This window comes from Lolium perenne, chromosome 7 (genome assembly GCF_019359855.2).
Source record: "Lolium perenne isolate Kyuss_39 chromosome 7, Kyuss_2.0, whole genome shotgun sequence".
In the NCBI taxonomy this organism is placed as follows: Eukaryota; Viridiplantae; Streptophyta; class Magnoliopsida; order Poales; family Poaceae; genus Lolium; species Lolium perenne.
Window position 1 is genome coordinate 314149360 of NC_067250.2, and position 17158 is coordinate 314166517.

Sequence of the window (17158 nt, forward strand, 5' to 3'; positions counted from 1 at the left end):
ATTAGCATGTATAATTCACATGAAAAGAAATGCAATGTAGGATACCCATCGTGCATATTGGATGAACCACTTCTTTACCTTCCCATTAGAGCATAATGTAAAAAATCACATGACTCGACGAAATCATGTAGATGAGTGCGTCATCATTATCTTTATAGAAACAAAATAAAATATTTGTGTCTAATTTTAGAGATATTCACAAGTATGGACTTTCTGGAATACCAACTGGTGATCTACATTACCAGAAAAATATATCTGAGAAGTTATGGTGAAGAGTTTGGAAGAAAATGTGAGAACTTACTGAGTACTTCTCTCTGATCTCAGAAATCATCGTATTTCACGCGTACTTTGGTGGACTGCACATCAAGTACACAAGAATTAACACGTTAAGTATGCGTGAAATAGGATGATATCAAACATGGCATCAAGTACATCAAGTACACTTTGCGTAAAACATGCATAAACTGTAAGAAGAAAATATCGAAACCATTGCACCATATGATAAAATGATAATGACAACAAATACGCCCTATACTATGAAGATAAACAACATATTAGTGGTTAGTCAATGGCTTGTATTGACCCAAACCAATACGCCCTATACTATGAAGATGAGGGATAAGTACCTCCATTTCATTCTGATGACTTTTCTGAAGTAGGTCGTAGATGCCATTTTTGAATGTGTGCACACTTTATTTTCATTTTTGGGCAGAAAGACTTGAGTAATGCATATGGCCAATAGTAAAGATTAGGAGCCTACGTTTCGGAGTCGCCCGTGTATGCACCCTCTTTCCAAATTAAGGAGCAGGTGCTAGCGGCTCCACTAAAACGCTGCCGGCCGGCGAACCTGCCGTATTTAAGACGGACGGGTAAAGATGCTCTTACTATAATTTATGCATAAGAGCCTTAGATAATTCATGCACAGAGTTAGCTAGCTAGGCAAGTGGCCGGCTGCTCCTCCCCATGTGCATGAGCGGGTGGCGCGGTGGCCTGCTGCTCGGGCTGGCTGGTGGTGGTAGGTGGAGTCATGCGGTGAGATATACAACAGCGAACGGGTGAACAGAGACAAGAACCGGATGTAACAACAGCCGGTTGTTGTAAAGAGTTTTCCAGTTAGAAATCAAAAGCAGAAGTTCCCGCGCTAAAAAAAGAAAAAGAAAAAAAGAAAGCTCGGAAACAGAAGGGAAGGCAGCCACGATATAAGTGGCTTATTGGCTATGCAATGCAAACGACTTGTAAGCCCCACAAATTTCCAGGTCTTCCACACTGACTAGTTAGGCAGACAGGCAGTGACCATACATCAAGACGTCTAAAGTAGTAGTACTTGGTAGTACAAATAAACCTACACGGCCGGTGTGGTTAGCCATTCCTCGATCCTTCATTCCATCTCCTTCAATCGGGCTTCGGGTACTCAATCTCAAGTTCCTAGCCATGGCTGCCAAAACCTCCACCACATGCTTCAGCTTCCTCGCGCGAATCCCCAAGCTCCTCGCCCCCTGCGTGCTCTTCGCGGTCGTGGGCATCCTCAGCCCCGCAGTCAGGTTCGTGTACGTGAACCCGCTCACGGCCGAGATATCGCGCCATCTCAGCGAGATGGCGGAGCACACGGAACCCTCGAGCGCCGAGCACGCCAGGCTCGTCGAGGAAACGCGGCATGATGCTACGCAGCTCTTCATCATCTCCATCGCCCTCACGCTCATTACTCTCACGCTCGCCTTCGGCAAGCAGGTCGTCGCCCGCTTCTTCGCGGCCTCTAGCACCGCCTCCTCGTCCGGCCCCGGCGAGCGCTACTCGCTCGCGGAGCTCCTCCGCGAGGTGACCAAGTGGCATAATATGAGAGCCCCTCTCGTCACCACCGCCGCACTCGTCACCGTGGTCCAGCTCGCGTACATGACGCTCGTGGTCGTGGATAGTAACTCGGCCACCGGGATGCGCGATTACTGGTTTCTCTCCGTGCGAGGTTCTCTCTTCCTCGCCGCCTTCCTGGCCATCCTCTACTTTGGTGTCCTGGCCCTGATGGGCGCCGCCGTGGGCAGGAAGGAGTGGTCTGTGCTGGTGATGTTGACGCTCCTTCTACCGGCTCTTCTGATTCCGGTGTGCGGGGTTGTGGTCTTGTATTTGTATACGGAGCAGGTCATGGGGCTGGGGCTGTCCCTGCTGTCCGTCTATGATATTCTCCAGGGTGTGCAGGACCTGCTCTGCTTATCGGCAGCCAACGTGTACTGCTACTACTCCTAGCAAGACAAATCCATGGAACAGAGAAAGGAGACGGCGGTGGCTTAGCTTATTCTGATTTGAAGATTCATTCAAATTGTCTGCCATAAAATATATAATTTTTTCTTTGTCGTCTCACAACATCAGATTAATCTTGAAATTTGGTTCAGAATATCAGTTTGGGAGAAAATTCAGTAAGTTGTCTACAGGAAGCAAATAGTCTCAGTTAGGCAATTGCAATATTTCATTTGTATGAGCAGTCCTTCTTGAAGTAGAAATTCTCACATTGTTCGCTTGTGAATCGACCTGGCAGCACTATCCCCAAACCGTGGCAATGGGTAGGGCATAGGGCGGATACACTATCCACATACCCGTGCCCATGAAGTCCATAGGTACAGAATTCTACTCGTAAACTATATATGAGGAAAATATATATACCATCGTCTACATGGCCCCCATTGGGTAGCTCAACACACTAACATGATACATATCATTCAGTTCTAAATTTCATATCAAATTTAAATTGAACTTTGATTCATGACACAACCAACACAAATGACTTCAACTTTTGAATAATTCAAGTGGTTCAAGACTTCATACATATACATGATTTCACGGGTTACGAACTTGTATTTATATTTTTTTGGGAATAAATATTACCTCGCGGATCCTACCAAATTCTCGCAATCAAGTGAATGGTTGACAAATTTAAGCCAAGTCAAGGTAAGTCAAATAAATTCTAAATAACAAATTGTAGAAAAACCCAGCCACTTTTTTTTTTTTGAACATGTGTTGTGTTACTCAGAGAATATTGTTTTGGTTACAATCACTCAACACTTGATCTTTAACACACTCAGGAACAGAGCCATACATGACGCCATTACAACCAGTAGATCTACTAAAAGCAGCGAGGCGGTGTGCAGCACCGTTCGCGGTTCTCGGGATGAACTCTATCTTCAGGTTCTGGAAAGACAGAGCCGCTTGTTTGGCTTCGTTGATCACTATGCCAGCTTGCGATCTCTTAATTGTGTCGCAGTTCCAAACATCAGTGACACTTTTGCAGTCAGTTTCGAGGCAACAAGGGGTGTCCACCGTGGATGCCAACCGAAGTCCCTCGAGGAAAGCAATTGCCTCGGCTTCTTCAACGGTAGCACATCTCGGAATGGGGCTCCAGGCCGAGGATATCGTATTGCCCTGGTCGTCCCTGACGATGGCTCCCCAATGAGCCGTGCCATTTGCAGAGATGAAGGAGGCGTCAGTGTTTATCTTAGCCCAGCCCAACAGAGGTTTAGTCCATTTTTGGGTAGTGGTTCTCCTGTCCTTCTCATTTCTAGAAGCAGCCACAGGAATAAGTAAACGCTTGCCTTTGCGGTCTGGTGTCGGCATACCAGTATTAAGCTGTATGGTGGTGTTGTAATAATTTTCTATAAAACAGGCTGAGTCATTTATTCTGGCTTTACCATCCCCAAAAATGGAGTTATTTCGAAGATGCCAGGCTCTCCACCAAAGAAACAGGATTTTGCATCTCATACTGTCATCTTGGTTAGCCAGAATATTCAGAGCCCACTCAGGCCCTGTTTCTCTCAGATCTTCTTCCTTTGGTAGATTCCAGACTTTTTCCATTCTCAGTCGAAGGGCTCTAGCTTTGGGGCATACCATGGTAGCATGGTATTCAGATTCCGGTTCGATGCCGCAGATGGTACATGTAGGGACAGTACCTTTAACGATTTTTGATCTCTTGGCTTGAACGGCTAAGCCCTTGGAGGCAAGTTTCCAGCCAAAAATTTTAATCTTAGGTGGTGCTTTAGATTTCCAAATGAGGTCCCAAATCCTTCTTTCTCCCGTCGGCTGCGAGCTAGAGCTTGAGCAAGGAGATTTGGATTTATTTTCCAGAGCCAAGTGGTAGGCACTCTTAACCGAGAAGATACCATGCTTATCTGGGTGCCAGGCAAGGGTGTCTTCTCCAAGGATAAGAGGAATTCTGATTTTAAGGATCTCCTCGGCATCGTGAGGATAGAAAATTGATCTAACAAGATTCACATTCCAATCATTTGTTTCTTGATCAATGAGATCGGCAACCCATCTGAGCCTTGACTTTGTGGGATTTCCAGTGATTTTTAGCTGCCCTCTTGGAATCCAATTATCTCTCCAAATTCTTGTCTTTTTCCCATTTATAATTCTCTAGACAACACCTTGTTTGAGGAGCTCAAGGCCATGAGTGATACCCTGCCAACAAGGTGAGGCATTCTTGATAAAAGCAGTATCCGTGAGCTTGCCAAATGGAAAGTATTTAGCTTTAAGTAACCTAGCACAGAGGCTATCTGGTTGGTCAAGGAGCCTCCAAGCTTGTTTTGCTAACAGTGCTTGGTTGAAGCAATTAAGATCTCTGAATCCCATTCCCCCTTTAGATTTCCTTTGAGTTAACTTGTCCTAGCTGGACCAGTGAATGTTTTTCTTGTCATCCTCTTCATCCCACCAGAATTTTCTAGTCATCCTCATTAGATCCTCACAAAGACTAACAGAGAACTTAAAGACACTCATGGCCTGCAGGGGAATGGCTTGAGCAACCGATTTGATGAGCACTTCCTTGGCAGCACTAGAAGTATACTTCTCTGTCCAGTCATTGAGTTTCTTCCTGTATCTCTCTTTAATTGGTTCAAACTTCCCATTTTTCATTCTTCCATTTGGTACTGGGAGTCCCAAGTACTTTTCTTCAAAGTTGACCAAAATGTTTCCAAGGATGTTATTGACTAGATTGGTGTTGTTTGCTCCGCAGTTATTTCCAAAAAGGATTGAGCATTTCTCTTGGCTCAGAAGTTGACCAGTACCTTTTTCATACTTATCTAGGGTCTCTTTTATAACAGTGGCCTGCTGAGCCGTGGCCTCGAAGAAAATGAGGCTGTCATCCGCGAAGAGAAGATGAGAGATGCCTGGAGCATTCCTCGTAATTTTTAGCTCATGTAATCTCCCACATTCGATTTCTTTCTTGAAACAGCTTGAGAATCCCTCGGCAACAAAAAGGAAGAGGAAGGACGAGAGTGGGTCTCCCTGACTTAGGCCTCCGGAGGGGGAGAAGGTTTGTTGCAGAACTCCATTCATCCTGATTGAGTACCTAACCGACTTAACGCAAGCCATCACCCTTGTGATCCAGTGGTTATCAAACCCAAGCTTAACCAGCGCAGTTTCAAGGAAGGTCCAGTCAACCCTGTCATAAGCCTTAGAGAGATCGAGCTTGTAGGCACAGAAGGTACCTTTTTTATCCCTTGAATGCTGAATGGTATGAATGCATTCAAAGGCCACCAAGGCATTGTCAACAATTTGTCTACCCTTGATGAAGGCGCTCTGTTCCGGGCTCACAATATCAGAGAGACATGGACGAAGTCTATTGATGATGCATTTGGCAGTGATCTTATACAAGACGTTACACAAGCTAATGGGTCTGAAATCCTTGAGCTCAGATGGATTCTTGGTTTTCGGGATTAGCACAATCGTCGAGTTATTGACACCCTCGGGCATGATACCAGTCTTGAAAAAGGACTGCACAGCAGAAATGATTTCATCCTTTAAAGTGTCCTAGTTTTTGTGATGAAACCCAAAGGAACCTCGTTGGGGCGTAACCCTCTTAGCGACGCGCCACATCGGAACCCTGGTGTGGTGTCAAATGGGCAAGGGCCGGGCCGTCACCCCCTTGGTGGCGCGCCGTATCTTGATCTGGATACGGTGATAAGTGAGCAAGGGTCGGGTCGCCGCATCCTTAGTGGCACGCTGCACCGACGCCCCGGTGTAGTGAAAAATGAGCAAGGGTCTCCGCATTTGACTCGACGAGTGCGGAGGGTAAGGAAGTTAGCCGAGCCTAGGAGGATACGCTTAGGTAGCTGGAACGTAGGGTCCCTGACGGGTAAGTTACGAGAGTTAGTTGATACGGCGGTGAGGAGGCGTGTTGATGTCCTATGTGTCCAAGAGACCAAATGGAAGGGACAGAAGGCGAAGGAGGTGGAGGATACCGGTTTCAAGTTGTGGTACTTGGGGACAACTTCAAACAAAAATGGAGTAGGCATCTTGGTCAATAAGAGCCTCAGGGATGGAGTTGTGGACGTCAAGAGGCAAGGGGACCGGATGATCCTTATCAAGCTGGTTGTTGGGGACTTAGTCCTCAATGTTATCAGCGCGTATGCCCCACAAGTAGGCCACAATGAGAGCACCAAGAGGGAGTTCTGGGAAGGCCTGGAGGACTTGGTTAGGAGGGTACCTATTGGTGAGAAGCTCTTCATAGGAGGAGACCTCAATGGCCATGTGGGTACATCTAACACAGGTTTTGAAAGGGTGCATGGGGGCTTTGGCTATGGCATCAGGAACCAAGAAGGAGAAGACGTCCTGAGCTTCGCTCTAGCCTATGACATGGTCGTAGCTAACACCCTCTTTAGAAAGAGAGAATCCCACTTAGCGACGTTCAGTAGTGGTCTACACTCTAGCCAGATTGATTTTGTCCTCTCTAGAAGAGAAGACAGACGCGCCTGCATTGATTGTAAGGCGATACCTGGAGAGAGTGTTGTCCCTCAACATAAGCTGGTGGTTGCTGACTTTCGCTTTAGGATCCGTGTCCACTGGGGTAAGCACGCCAAAGTCGCTAGAACGAAGTGGTGGAAGCTCAAGGGTGAGGCATCCCAGGCTTTCAGGGAGAGGGTTATTAAGGAGGGCCCTTGGGAGGAAGGAGGCGATGCAAACATGATGTGGACGAGTATGGCGACCTGCTTGCGGAAGGTCGCTGTAGAGGAGTTTGGGGTGACTAAGGGAAGTAGAAGGGAAGCTAAGGATACCTGGTGGTGGAACGATGAGGTCCAGAAGGTTATTAGGGAGAAGAAGGATTGTTTCAGATGCCTATATCTGGACAGGAGTGCAGCTAACATGGAGAAGTACAAGGTGGCGAAGAAGGCTTCAAAGCGGGCGGTGAGTGAAGCAAGGGGCCGGGCGTATGAGGACCTCTACCAACGTTTAAACACGAAGGAAGGCGAAAGGGACATCTATAAGATGGCCAAGTTTAGGGAGAGGAAGACGAGGGATGTCAACGAAGTCAAATGCATCAAGGACGGAGAGGATCAGCTTCTTGTGAAGGATGAGGCGATCAAGCGTAGATGGCGGGAGTACTTTGACAACCTCTACAATGGAGAGGCTAAGAGCTCTACCATTGAGCTAGACGACTCCTTTGATGATACCAGCATGTGCTTTGTGCGACGTATCCAGGAGTCTGAGGTTAAGGAGGCGTTAAGGAGGATGAAAGGAGGCAAGGCGATGGGTCATGATGGTATCCCCATCGAGGCGTGGAGAGGCCTTGGAGACATAGCGATAGTATGGCTAACTAAGCTTTTCAACCACATTTTTCGGTCAAACAAGATGCCCGAAGAATGGAGGCGGAGTATTTTAGTACCAATCTTCAAGAACAATGGGGATGTTCAAAGTTGTACTAATTATCGTGGAATCAAGCTGATGAGCCATACTATGAAGTTATGGGAGAGAGTCATTGAGCACCGCTTAAGAAGGTTGACAAGCGTGACCAAAAACCAATTTGGTTTCATGCCTGGGAGGTCTACCATGGAAGCCATCTTCTTGGTACGATAGCTGATGGAGAGATACAGGGAGCAAAAGAAGGACCTTCATATGGTGTTCATTGATTTGGAGAAGGCCTATGATAAGATACCTCGGAATGTCATGTGGTGGGCCTTGGAGAAACACAAAGTCCCAATTAAGTAGATTACCCTCATCAAGGATATGTATGATAATGTTGTGACAAGTGTTCGAACAAGTGATGGCGACACTGATGACTTTCCAATTAGAATAGGGCTACACCAAGGGTCAGCTTTGAGCCCTTATCTTTTGATTTGGTGATGGATGAGGTCACAAGGGATATACAAGGAGATATCCCATGGTGTATGCTCTTTGCGGATGATGTGGTGCTAGTCGATGATAGCCGAGCGGGGGTTAATAGAAAGGTAGAGTTGTGGAGGCGAACTCTAGAATCGAAAGGTTTTAGGCTTAGTAGAACTAAAACTGAATACATGAGATGCAGTTTCAGTTCTACTAGGCACGAGGAGGGAGAGGTTAGCCTTGATGGGCAGGTGGTACCGGAGAGAGACACTTTTCGATATTTGGGGTCCATGTTGCAGAAGGATGGCGATATCGATGAAGATGTGGGCCACCGAATCAAGGCTAGTTGGATGAAGTGGCGTCAAGCTTCTGGCGTACTCTGTGACAAGAGAGTGCCACAAAAGCTAAAAGGCAGGTTTTATAGGACAGCTATCCGACCTGCGATGTTGTATGGCGCGGAGTGTTGGCCAACGAAGAGACGACATATCCAACAGTTAAGTGTAGCAGAGATGCGCATGTTGAGATGGGTATGTGGCCACACAAGAAAGGATCGGGTACGGAATGACGATATACGGGAGAGAGTTCGGGTAGCACCGATTGAAGAGAAGCTAGTCCAACATCGTCTCAGATGGTTTGGACATAGCCAACGGAGGCCTCCGGAAGCGCCAGTGCATAGCGGTCGGATAAAGCGTGCTGAGAATGTTAAGAGGGGTCGTGGTAGACCAAACTTGACATGGGAGGAGTCCGTTAAGAGAGACCTGAAGGTTTGGAATATTGACAAAGATTTAGCCATGGACAGGGGTGCGTGGAAGTTAGCTATCCACGTTCCGGAACCATGACTTGTCTTCGAGATCTTATGGGTTTCAACTCTAGCCTACCCCAACTTGTTTGGGACTGAAAGGCTTGGTTGTTGTTGTAAATTGTAGAAAAATGTATCTAAGCAATAAGAAAGACAAAGAGAAAAGGTCAAGGCATGAATGCCCCAAACAAAGAAGCCATTAGGTGGAGGGACATGTGGGTTAGCTAGCCATTTCAAGACACGCAAATTAGTACTCCATAGTTCAAATAAACCTACACACTACATGAATGGCTCGAAACACCGACGGCCAAAAGCCGGGGCCGTCGGCGCATGGGCCGGCTAGACAAGCCCGCCAGAAGGGATGTCGGCATAGCAAAGCCCTCGGCGTAGGAACGGCTACGCCGAAGGCTGCCCTCGGCATACCTCGGGCCATCGGCGTACGTCAGCGCATGCGGCCCACCGACCCTAAGCTGCTGTCACGGCATCACATCTACGCCAAGGGCTGCCGTCGGCATAGGATCACCCCTTTTTTTTCTTTTTTCCCGCCTGATTTCTCCCGCCACGTGACGTCACCGAGCCCCTATACGCCGACGGCCACCCTCGCCATAGCCTCCCCCTTTTTTTCCTTTTCCCGCCAAACTTTTCCGCCTGTTCTCTCCCGCCATGTTTTCCCGCCGTTTTTCTCCCGCCAAGTTTTCCCGCCGTTCCAGCCCGTCGCGTCCCTACATATAGCCATGCCTTGTGCAGTTCTCCTCGAACATAACACCACCAGCAGCACTTCTCCTCCAACACCACCACAGATTCCTCTCAGCTCCGCTGTTGTTGAGATGGCTACTCGTCGCCGTAGCAACACGGGCTTCATCGGCATTCGCTTGCGGCCCAGGGGCCATTTCGCCACTGAAATCACTACCGCTGGAATGCATACACGATGTGGTTAGCCATTCCGACATCCTTCATGCCATCTCCTTCAGTCAGGCTTCGAGCAATCAATCCCAAGTTCCTAGCCATTGCAGCAAAAACCACCGCCTCATGCTTCAGCTTCCTCACACAAATCCCCAAGATCCTCTGTGGTGACCCGGCATACCACTGCATGGTGTAGTATGCAAGTCTGATACAACACCAATGAAACACCGTTCCACTAGTAATATATCGCTCAGAGTGGTACAACAGAAACATATGCGGGTCCAAGGCATGTCTATAGAATTACAACATTGACTCTGTTACATAAGATCAGCACTACCTCCTACTTTACAATGAGGTAAATCTGCAAATAAACTCCAGAAGAACGACTCGTAGTCTAATCCTATCACGAACTCTATTTGTAGAGTATTTGACTAGCTATAGAGGCTATGAATAGGTTCTAGCTAAGTAGGAGCTAGGTATAGGAAGCTAGTTCCCTTCTATGGCTAATCTATGTTTTCTCCTTGTTGGATGTGGTATCTGACTCCTCTGACATGGTCTTGTCTCTGGAAGTGGTTGTTGACTCCTCGGCCTTCGAGTTGCACTGTAGATCCTCCTTCGATGCCTCCATATCTAAGCAGGGGATTTAAGAGTGGGATGAGTACGAGCGTACTCAACAAGTTCATTATAGGAAAGAGGTGTTTAATGCACTAGCTACAGCATTAGACCAGAAAGTCTAATACCAATGCAAGTTTTCATAACCATTTCTTCAAAAGGTTGCTTTTATTCAGAAGAACTATGTCCGTCAGCCTTCACCGGTTTACTAGAACTTCATGGAGCTCCTTTCCGGCCGCGTTCGCAGTTCCATATCCCGGAACAGGGAGTGACAGGTCACGGTTCTTTACACTCTGCAGAGGTGTGTTGCTTTACCCATAAGAGATCTTAACCTTGGTGCCAACCGGGCGCGCAACCCGTCCACACTTCCTATGGTGTGAGGCCCGGTATAAGGTCTAGCCAATCATGTTCCTCCGCTACCTCGAACACCCACCCTTTGTTGCATGCGCCGACCCTGGGTCCACGTCGGTCCCATTATTCCCGTAATTTTAGGGTGGACCCCGACCACGACAACGATCTTTGGGCTCTACCATACACTCCTACGCCGGTGGCTGCAACCCATCATAGACCGCAATACCGTGGGGACTTAAGGCTTCCCCAGCCTACCGCTTGTTCTTCGAACGACAAGTGTCTACGGACTGTGCCGTGGGGACTTAAGGCTTCCCCAGCCTACCGCTTGCCGCCGACAGATACAAGTGTCTACGGTAAAGCGCATCCGTTGATGAACGAGAGGTGGAAACACTTTTGACTACTCCGTCCCACTCCGGATCTTATGGTTAACACGGGTATTACGGCACAAGAATCACTGGCGACATTTGTTGTTTAAGCCTAGATGGATATAAACCCGTACAATGGAACCTCCACCATATCAACACAATCCATGGTTCCATTGCCCACCACATAGTCATATTCATAGTTATGAAAGTAGTGGTTTTGATTTTTGTGCAATAGTGATAACCATAATACTTTGCAAGTAATTTGATAAAAATACTCAAATGACATGAGCAAGTGATGAACTTGCCTTTCTTGACTGCAAGATTATGCAGGCAAGGTCTTCGATGCGTAATAACTCCAAATTCTGAAATAGCATCATCGTCCGGTAAGGACGATGTTTAAAAGATTGGCAAGGATGCAATAATGCATAATAATGAGATGCAATCGCTCTAAGCGTGACCTAACCCCGATGATTTAGGATTAGTGAGTGGTAGTAATTGATTCAGGGTGTGTTGCACTTTTTAGAGTGATTCACAAACAAGGTTCTTATTCAGGTGTGATTACTTGGTATCATGAACAGGTAGATAATAAAGTACAGTAATCAATTGAGCACACAAAGAATGATAATTGGCATAATGTTAACAAGTAAAGAACAGTGGTCAGTTTTAGTATTATATGGTATGGTTAATGATTAATTATCATATACTTTAAAAGAATAACTTTTGAAGAACATGTTCTTTAATAAAGAACAAGTATGATAATTAGGTTGATGAGGTTGCTATAATTTACTCTGGTTCCAAGTAGTTTCTGGAGTAAGTATACGATGGATCACAACATAGTTGGATTCATCAGCAACTAGGGCTTGTAAGGTTGAGATAATCCTAGGCATCCTAAGCAATTCATTATACATGGTTGTTGTCAAGGTTGGTTTATCTTGTTAGTGATAACTGGCTAGGGTTTATAGGTCCTTATAAGCAGGGTTGATGAGGATTCCTTATTTTCTTCAAAAGAATAACTTTTGAAGAACATACTTCTTAAATAATAAGAAGTATAACAATTAGGGTTTAGGTGGTCTAGGTTTTACTGTTGGTTCTATTTAAGTAAAGAATGAGTGGCTCCTAAATGGAATGGTGGATAAGTATCCAACACTAGTAGGGTTTAGTGGAATATGGTATGTGATACAGAATAGCAAGTATAGTTGCTATTATGGTTCATCACAAGGATGTGATGATAAGTATGGTTAATTAAGGATGGTGGTCTTTGGTAATGGAATCTAGGGTTTACACTTGGTTGGCCCTACTGGATTATTTAGGTCTAATGAAGATGAACACATGGGATGCTAGTTAGTAGTGATAGGATTTCCCATATTTTATGTGGATTCTAACTAGTATTTAGTTGCTATATATGAATTTATGTTTACTGGTGAAGTAACATGATCACATGTTACTTAAGTTTAGGTTTGGGATCCATTTAGGGTTCATGTGAAGTAATGGAGCTGGGTTTCGAATGGTATTAGAGTTTTAGGATCCCACATGAATTTATGAACTACTATTTAAGGTATAATGGAACTAGGGTTTTCTAATCACCATCTGGTTCTAAGATTTAATAACTTCATTTTAAAGTTGAGGTTAATAATAATTTGGACTTAAAAATAATATTGAATTTTGCATTTTATTATTTTTAAACAATTAATAATTAAAGTAATTATTAATTGGGGTTTAAATCCTCTTATTAAGGATTTTATAAGTTAAAAGTAAAGGAAATTAGTTTTAATATTTTCCTGATTTACTTACTGGTTTTTATTAATTTTTAGAAGTCTTTCTAATTATTGAAGTTTAATTGAATTTAGAATTAACAAATAAGGCTTAATTAACAAGTCTTAATTAATTGAATTTTTATTTAAAATAAAAATTTCATTTTATATTTTTATTAGATAGAGTTTAGTTTTCTAAGAATTTTGATATATTATTTTCATTTTTCTGAGTTAATATGGATTTTATATAATTTTGTAAAGTTGCAGTAATTTTTGAATTGAAATTTAAAACTAAAGAAATTGCTAAACGCACCCTGCTGGTTCTACCCGTGGTCACTGACCAGTGGGCCTATGTCCACGCCAGCTGCCACGTGAGCGTGGACTGGTCAAAATCGAGACCACGTCCAGGGGCTCACAGTGGCCGGCGAATTCGGCAACGACGGCGAGATTCCGGCGACCAACGGGCGCGCGATGGTGCTGGTGCGACTCTACGCAACACAGGGAGTCTACAGGTGGTGGCGCCGCTCACTTTTGGTCGCCGGCGCTTGCCCGACGGCAAGGCCGAGCGGCGGAGCTCGCATGTCCACGACGACGGCGCGGTACAGAGAGCTGGGGAGGTTGCGAAGCAGTCCATGAGGTGCAGAAGCTCACCATGAATGCGTAGGAAAGCTCAGGCGAGGTCGGGGTGGCCGGACGGCGACTCCACCGTCGACGGAGACGGTGGCCGGACGCGAAGAAGAGGAGCCTGGTGGGGTTGATTTAGGTCGCTCCGCCTCGATTCCTCGCGCAGGCGAAGCAAGTCGAGCATGGCGTCCTCAGCGTGGCTCGGGGATGCCCCAATCGACGACGGTGAGGGATGGCCGGAGATGCTAGGGTTTCAATTTGGGGGAAAATGAAGCAGGGAGGAGGAGAAATTGGAAGCTAGGGTTTCGGCCAGGGCTTTATACGACGATCTTTGGGTCGTCGGTGGTCGCGCAGTCAGCAATGGCGGCCGGGACGTGGCTCTCTGGTCGACGCCGTGGCATCCTCCTGTGCGTCGACGGTGGCGAAGAAGGAGACGACGCTCTCTTCGCCCTTATCCGCACGAAACGGTACACGGGCTGGTGTTGGGCTGCGAAGTGGTGATGGTGTTGGGCTGCTCTGCGGGCTTTTGTTGGGCTGGGTGGCCCGAGAGGTAAGCCTCCTTTTTTTCTTAATTTTCTTTTCTGTTTTCTTTTTCTGTTTTGTATTTCTGTTTTGAATTTTCTATTTTGAATTCAGACTTGAATTCAAATTTTATTCTGAGTTTCTTGTTATGTTTACTGAATTAAGATATAGTGCAATGACTATTGCCCTATTCTTTATTTGAAACAAATATGGTATATTTGATTATATTTCATACTTGTATGTTTATTCAAAATAGCAAATATGTATGAGTTCATATTCTCATATTTTTTAACTTCCTTTTTCTTGTGAATTAATTCTGTTAGGATTTATAAGAGTTGCTAATTGCAACTCAATGTATTTCAGAGGTTATTATTAGGAGTTGGTTTCTATTTGAGAAGTTGGTTGTTCACATATGATTTTATGTGAGCATTAATGCTATTAGGGTTTTATGATTTCCATTACAATCCCCCTTGTAAGTTAACACTATAATTATCATTGAAAGGATCTAGAGTAGGTATTGTTCCCTCATGGTGGTTCTTGGTCACCAAGATGAATAGTTGATCACTACACATATGGTTTTAACCACATAAGGTAGCACAAGGTTTTTCTTATGTTCAAGAATTGAAGCAGAAGATTTATTTGATGTGAAAATCTAGGGTTCAATTGCTATTTACCTGATGACACATGGGTTGAATCTTAATTGTGGTTTAGGTTTTATTTGTGATCCCCCAAGTGATACTCAAACTAGAGTTGAGATTTAATTCTAGGTTATAGAGATTGGATGACACCATATTGCATGTGCTAGGGTTTACTCTCCCCTAACTATGATAAGGTGGTTACTTGCTTAATATTTCATGTGCTTCCCTTATTACTAAGGTTTGAGAATTAGATTTATCTTCTACCAATTGGCTTCTATTATTAACCTCAATTTATCATTTGAGTAACTACATTGGTTATAGTTCTTTTTATAGTTAACTTTGGTCATATGTATTAATGGTTTCTCACCATGTAAAGTATGGAATTTCACTCTAAGGTTTTGTTAGATACTTTATTTGAGGAATAAATGGAATATAGATGAGATAGGGTTCTACTTATGATCACCAGGTGATTCACAAGTTGGAATTGAGATATAAGCCTAGGGTTGATTATTAGTGATCTCCCTATGATTTCATGTGGTGAATAATATCTTCTAATCATATAAGTGTTAGCACTTGGATTATTCTCATATTTCTCCAAAGCATGATCATGGATTAGGCATGATCCACTTGTTCTTAATATCCTTACCTCAAGCTCTTAGGGTTTGTGATCATTACCCAATTTATAATGATCAAGGTTTGGCTTGCTAAGGTATCTTTGATGAATTTGGTTTCTCACTCCCAAGATCAAGTGTTGTCTTGATCAACTAAATATAGACTTTCTTTTATAGTTTCTTGAATGGGCATGGTTATGGTTGTCTCAATTATCTTGAGTATAACACCATAGGTTGAGCTCTCTCATTTAAGAACAGTTATTCTAGGGTTTATGGTGTACTCCTAATATTTCCTTAGGTATCTAGTCTAAGGTTTCATTTGTCTAGCTTAATTGGGTTAGTCACTTCCTCACCTTATCAATTCATGGATATGGTATTATACCATGTGATAATGGGTTATCTCACCACTCCAAGGGAAATGGTTTACAACCTAATACTTTAGTTCAAAGGTTGTCCTTTATTCTAAAATAGGTAAAACTTGGATTAGTATGAATGGTCTCTCTCATTTGGAATGGACTTGAATAATATCCTGGGGTTCTTCTTTAAAGTTGATGATTTAAATGCATGGATGTATATCCAAGGTTTAGCTCAAGGTTGTCATTACTTCTCTAATAATTATTATAGAACTCTCACCTCTCTAGGTTTGATGTATAATAATATAGAATAGAAAAGGATATATATTCTGAGAGTTGATCTCCTTGTCTTGTTTCCAAGATTAAGGTAGAATGAATATCATAGATTTTATGATAAGTGCATGGATTAGTTTAAGGCATGGAGAAGATAAGTGAAGAATAGTTTCTCCAATTATTGTTACTTGATTTCCAATTAAATGGATGTTCATATGTTATGGCAAGGTTTACCATATTATGATCTGTTTTGAGATCAAGCAATTGATCATTGAGTAAGGTGTTGTTGTGTTGATTATTAGTTCCATTTGATCTAACCCCGTAGATCAAATCCTCTCTTCCTAAAACAAGGTTTTAACAAAGTCACATTGAGGTTTGTAGCGCTTGACTTGATGAGCTATTTCAATTCCACCAAGGTCAAGTGAAACTTCAGTTACTGTGACTGTTTTACTTTAAAGCGCGAAAATTCCCCAGATTTTCTATGCATGAATGCAATGCACACATCTGTTTCCTCTATTTTTGTAACCCCAATTCCTGGGGTATTACAGTCTCTACCCCTTAAACTAAACTTCGTCCTCGAAGTTTGATCTCTCTCACGTTTCCGAAGTGTGGTTCTGACTTGTGCAGACTACGACTTTTCTCGAACTCCGTATTGATCTTACTGGATATAATTGAATATATCCCTTGTCCAGATTCTTCCTGGAATCCATTATGGTTTGTCTCTGAACATAAGTTTCTTACTCCAGTTCTATGCTTTTTTCTGGAATCTAATAACACCTGTCTCTGAGCCATGGCTTTTAATTATTTGATTTCTTTCAACTCTATAAGCTTGTTTCCTTTCTCATTGAAGAATCAATGATAGGACTTCTTCTGGTGCTGCTAGTCTTAACTGAAGTCTGATTTGATAATACACTCCTAATTGATAAATAGGTCTTTGTTTTCCCTTACTACCAAAACTGCAATAATGGTACTAAGTAAGGTACTTAACATGGAAATGATCATGATGGTTTATTCCTCTAAGAATGGATTAGGCTCATTTAGTTCATCCAATCATGGTTTGTAGTTGATACCTAAAACTATTTTGGGTTATTTAGGTTCCATGAAAGGAATCATTCTATTAGTCTGTGGTTCTAGTATGGTCAATTTCCTTCGGTCTTTGGCCTTCTTGAGCTGTATTTGGTCTATGGTATTTTCTTCGTCCAACTTCTTTATGCTTAACTTACTTAAGCTTTCGTACTTCTGAGTAAATACTACTCACTTTCTCAAGTTATAGTCCACTC

At 43.9% G+C, this 17158-nt stretch overlaps 2 protein-coding genes across 2 annotated transcripts; one reads left to right on the forward strand and one right to left on the reverse strand.

The window, feature by feature from the left end:
* Positions 1-3015: 3015 nt before the first annotated feature.
* LOC139834034 (uncharacterized) lies at positions 3016-3600 on the reverse strand. The gene has a single exon (XM_071824418.1). It carries the CDS (start codon positions 3598-3600, stop codon positions 3016-3018), a length of 585 nt encoding a protein of 194 aa, XP_071680519.1.
* A 2730-nt stretch (positions 3601-6330) lies between these two features.
* Positions 6331-13513, forward strand: LOC127314998 (uncharacterized). The gene is made up of 2 exons (XM_071824419.1): positions 6331-7516; positions 13155-13513. The coding sequence occupies exons 1-2, from the start codon at positions 6331-6333 to the stop codon at positions 13511-13513; spliced, it is 1545 nt and encodes a 514-aa protein (XP_071680520.1).
* Positions 13514-17158: the final 3645 nt, after the last annotated feature.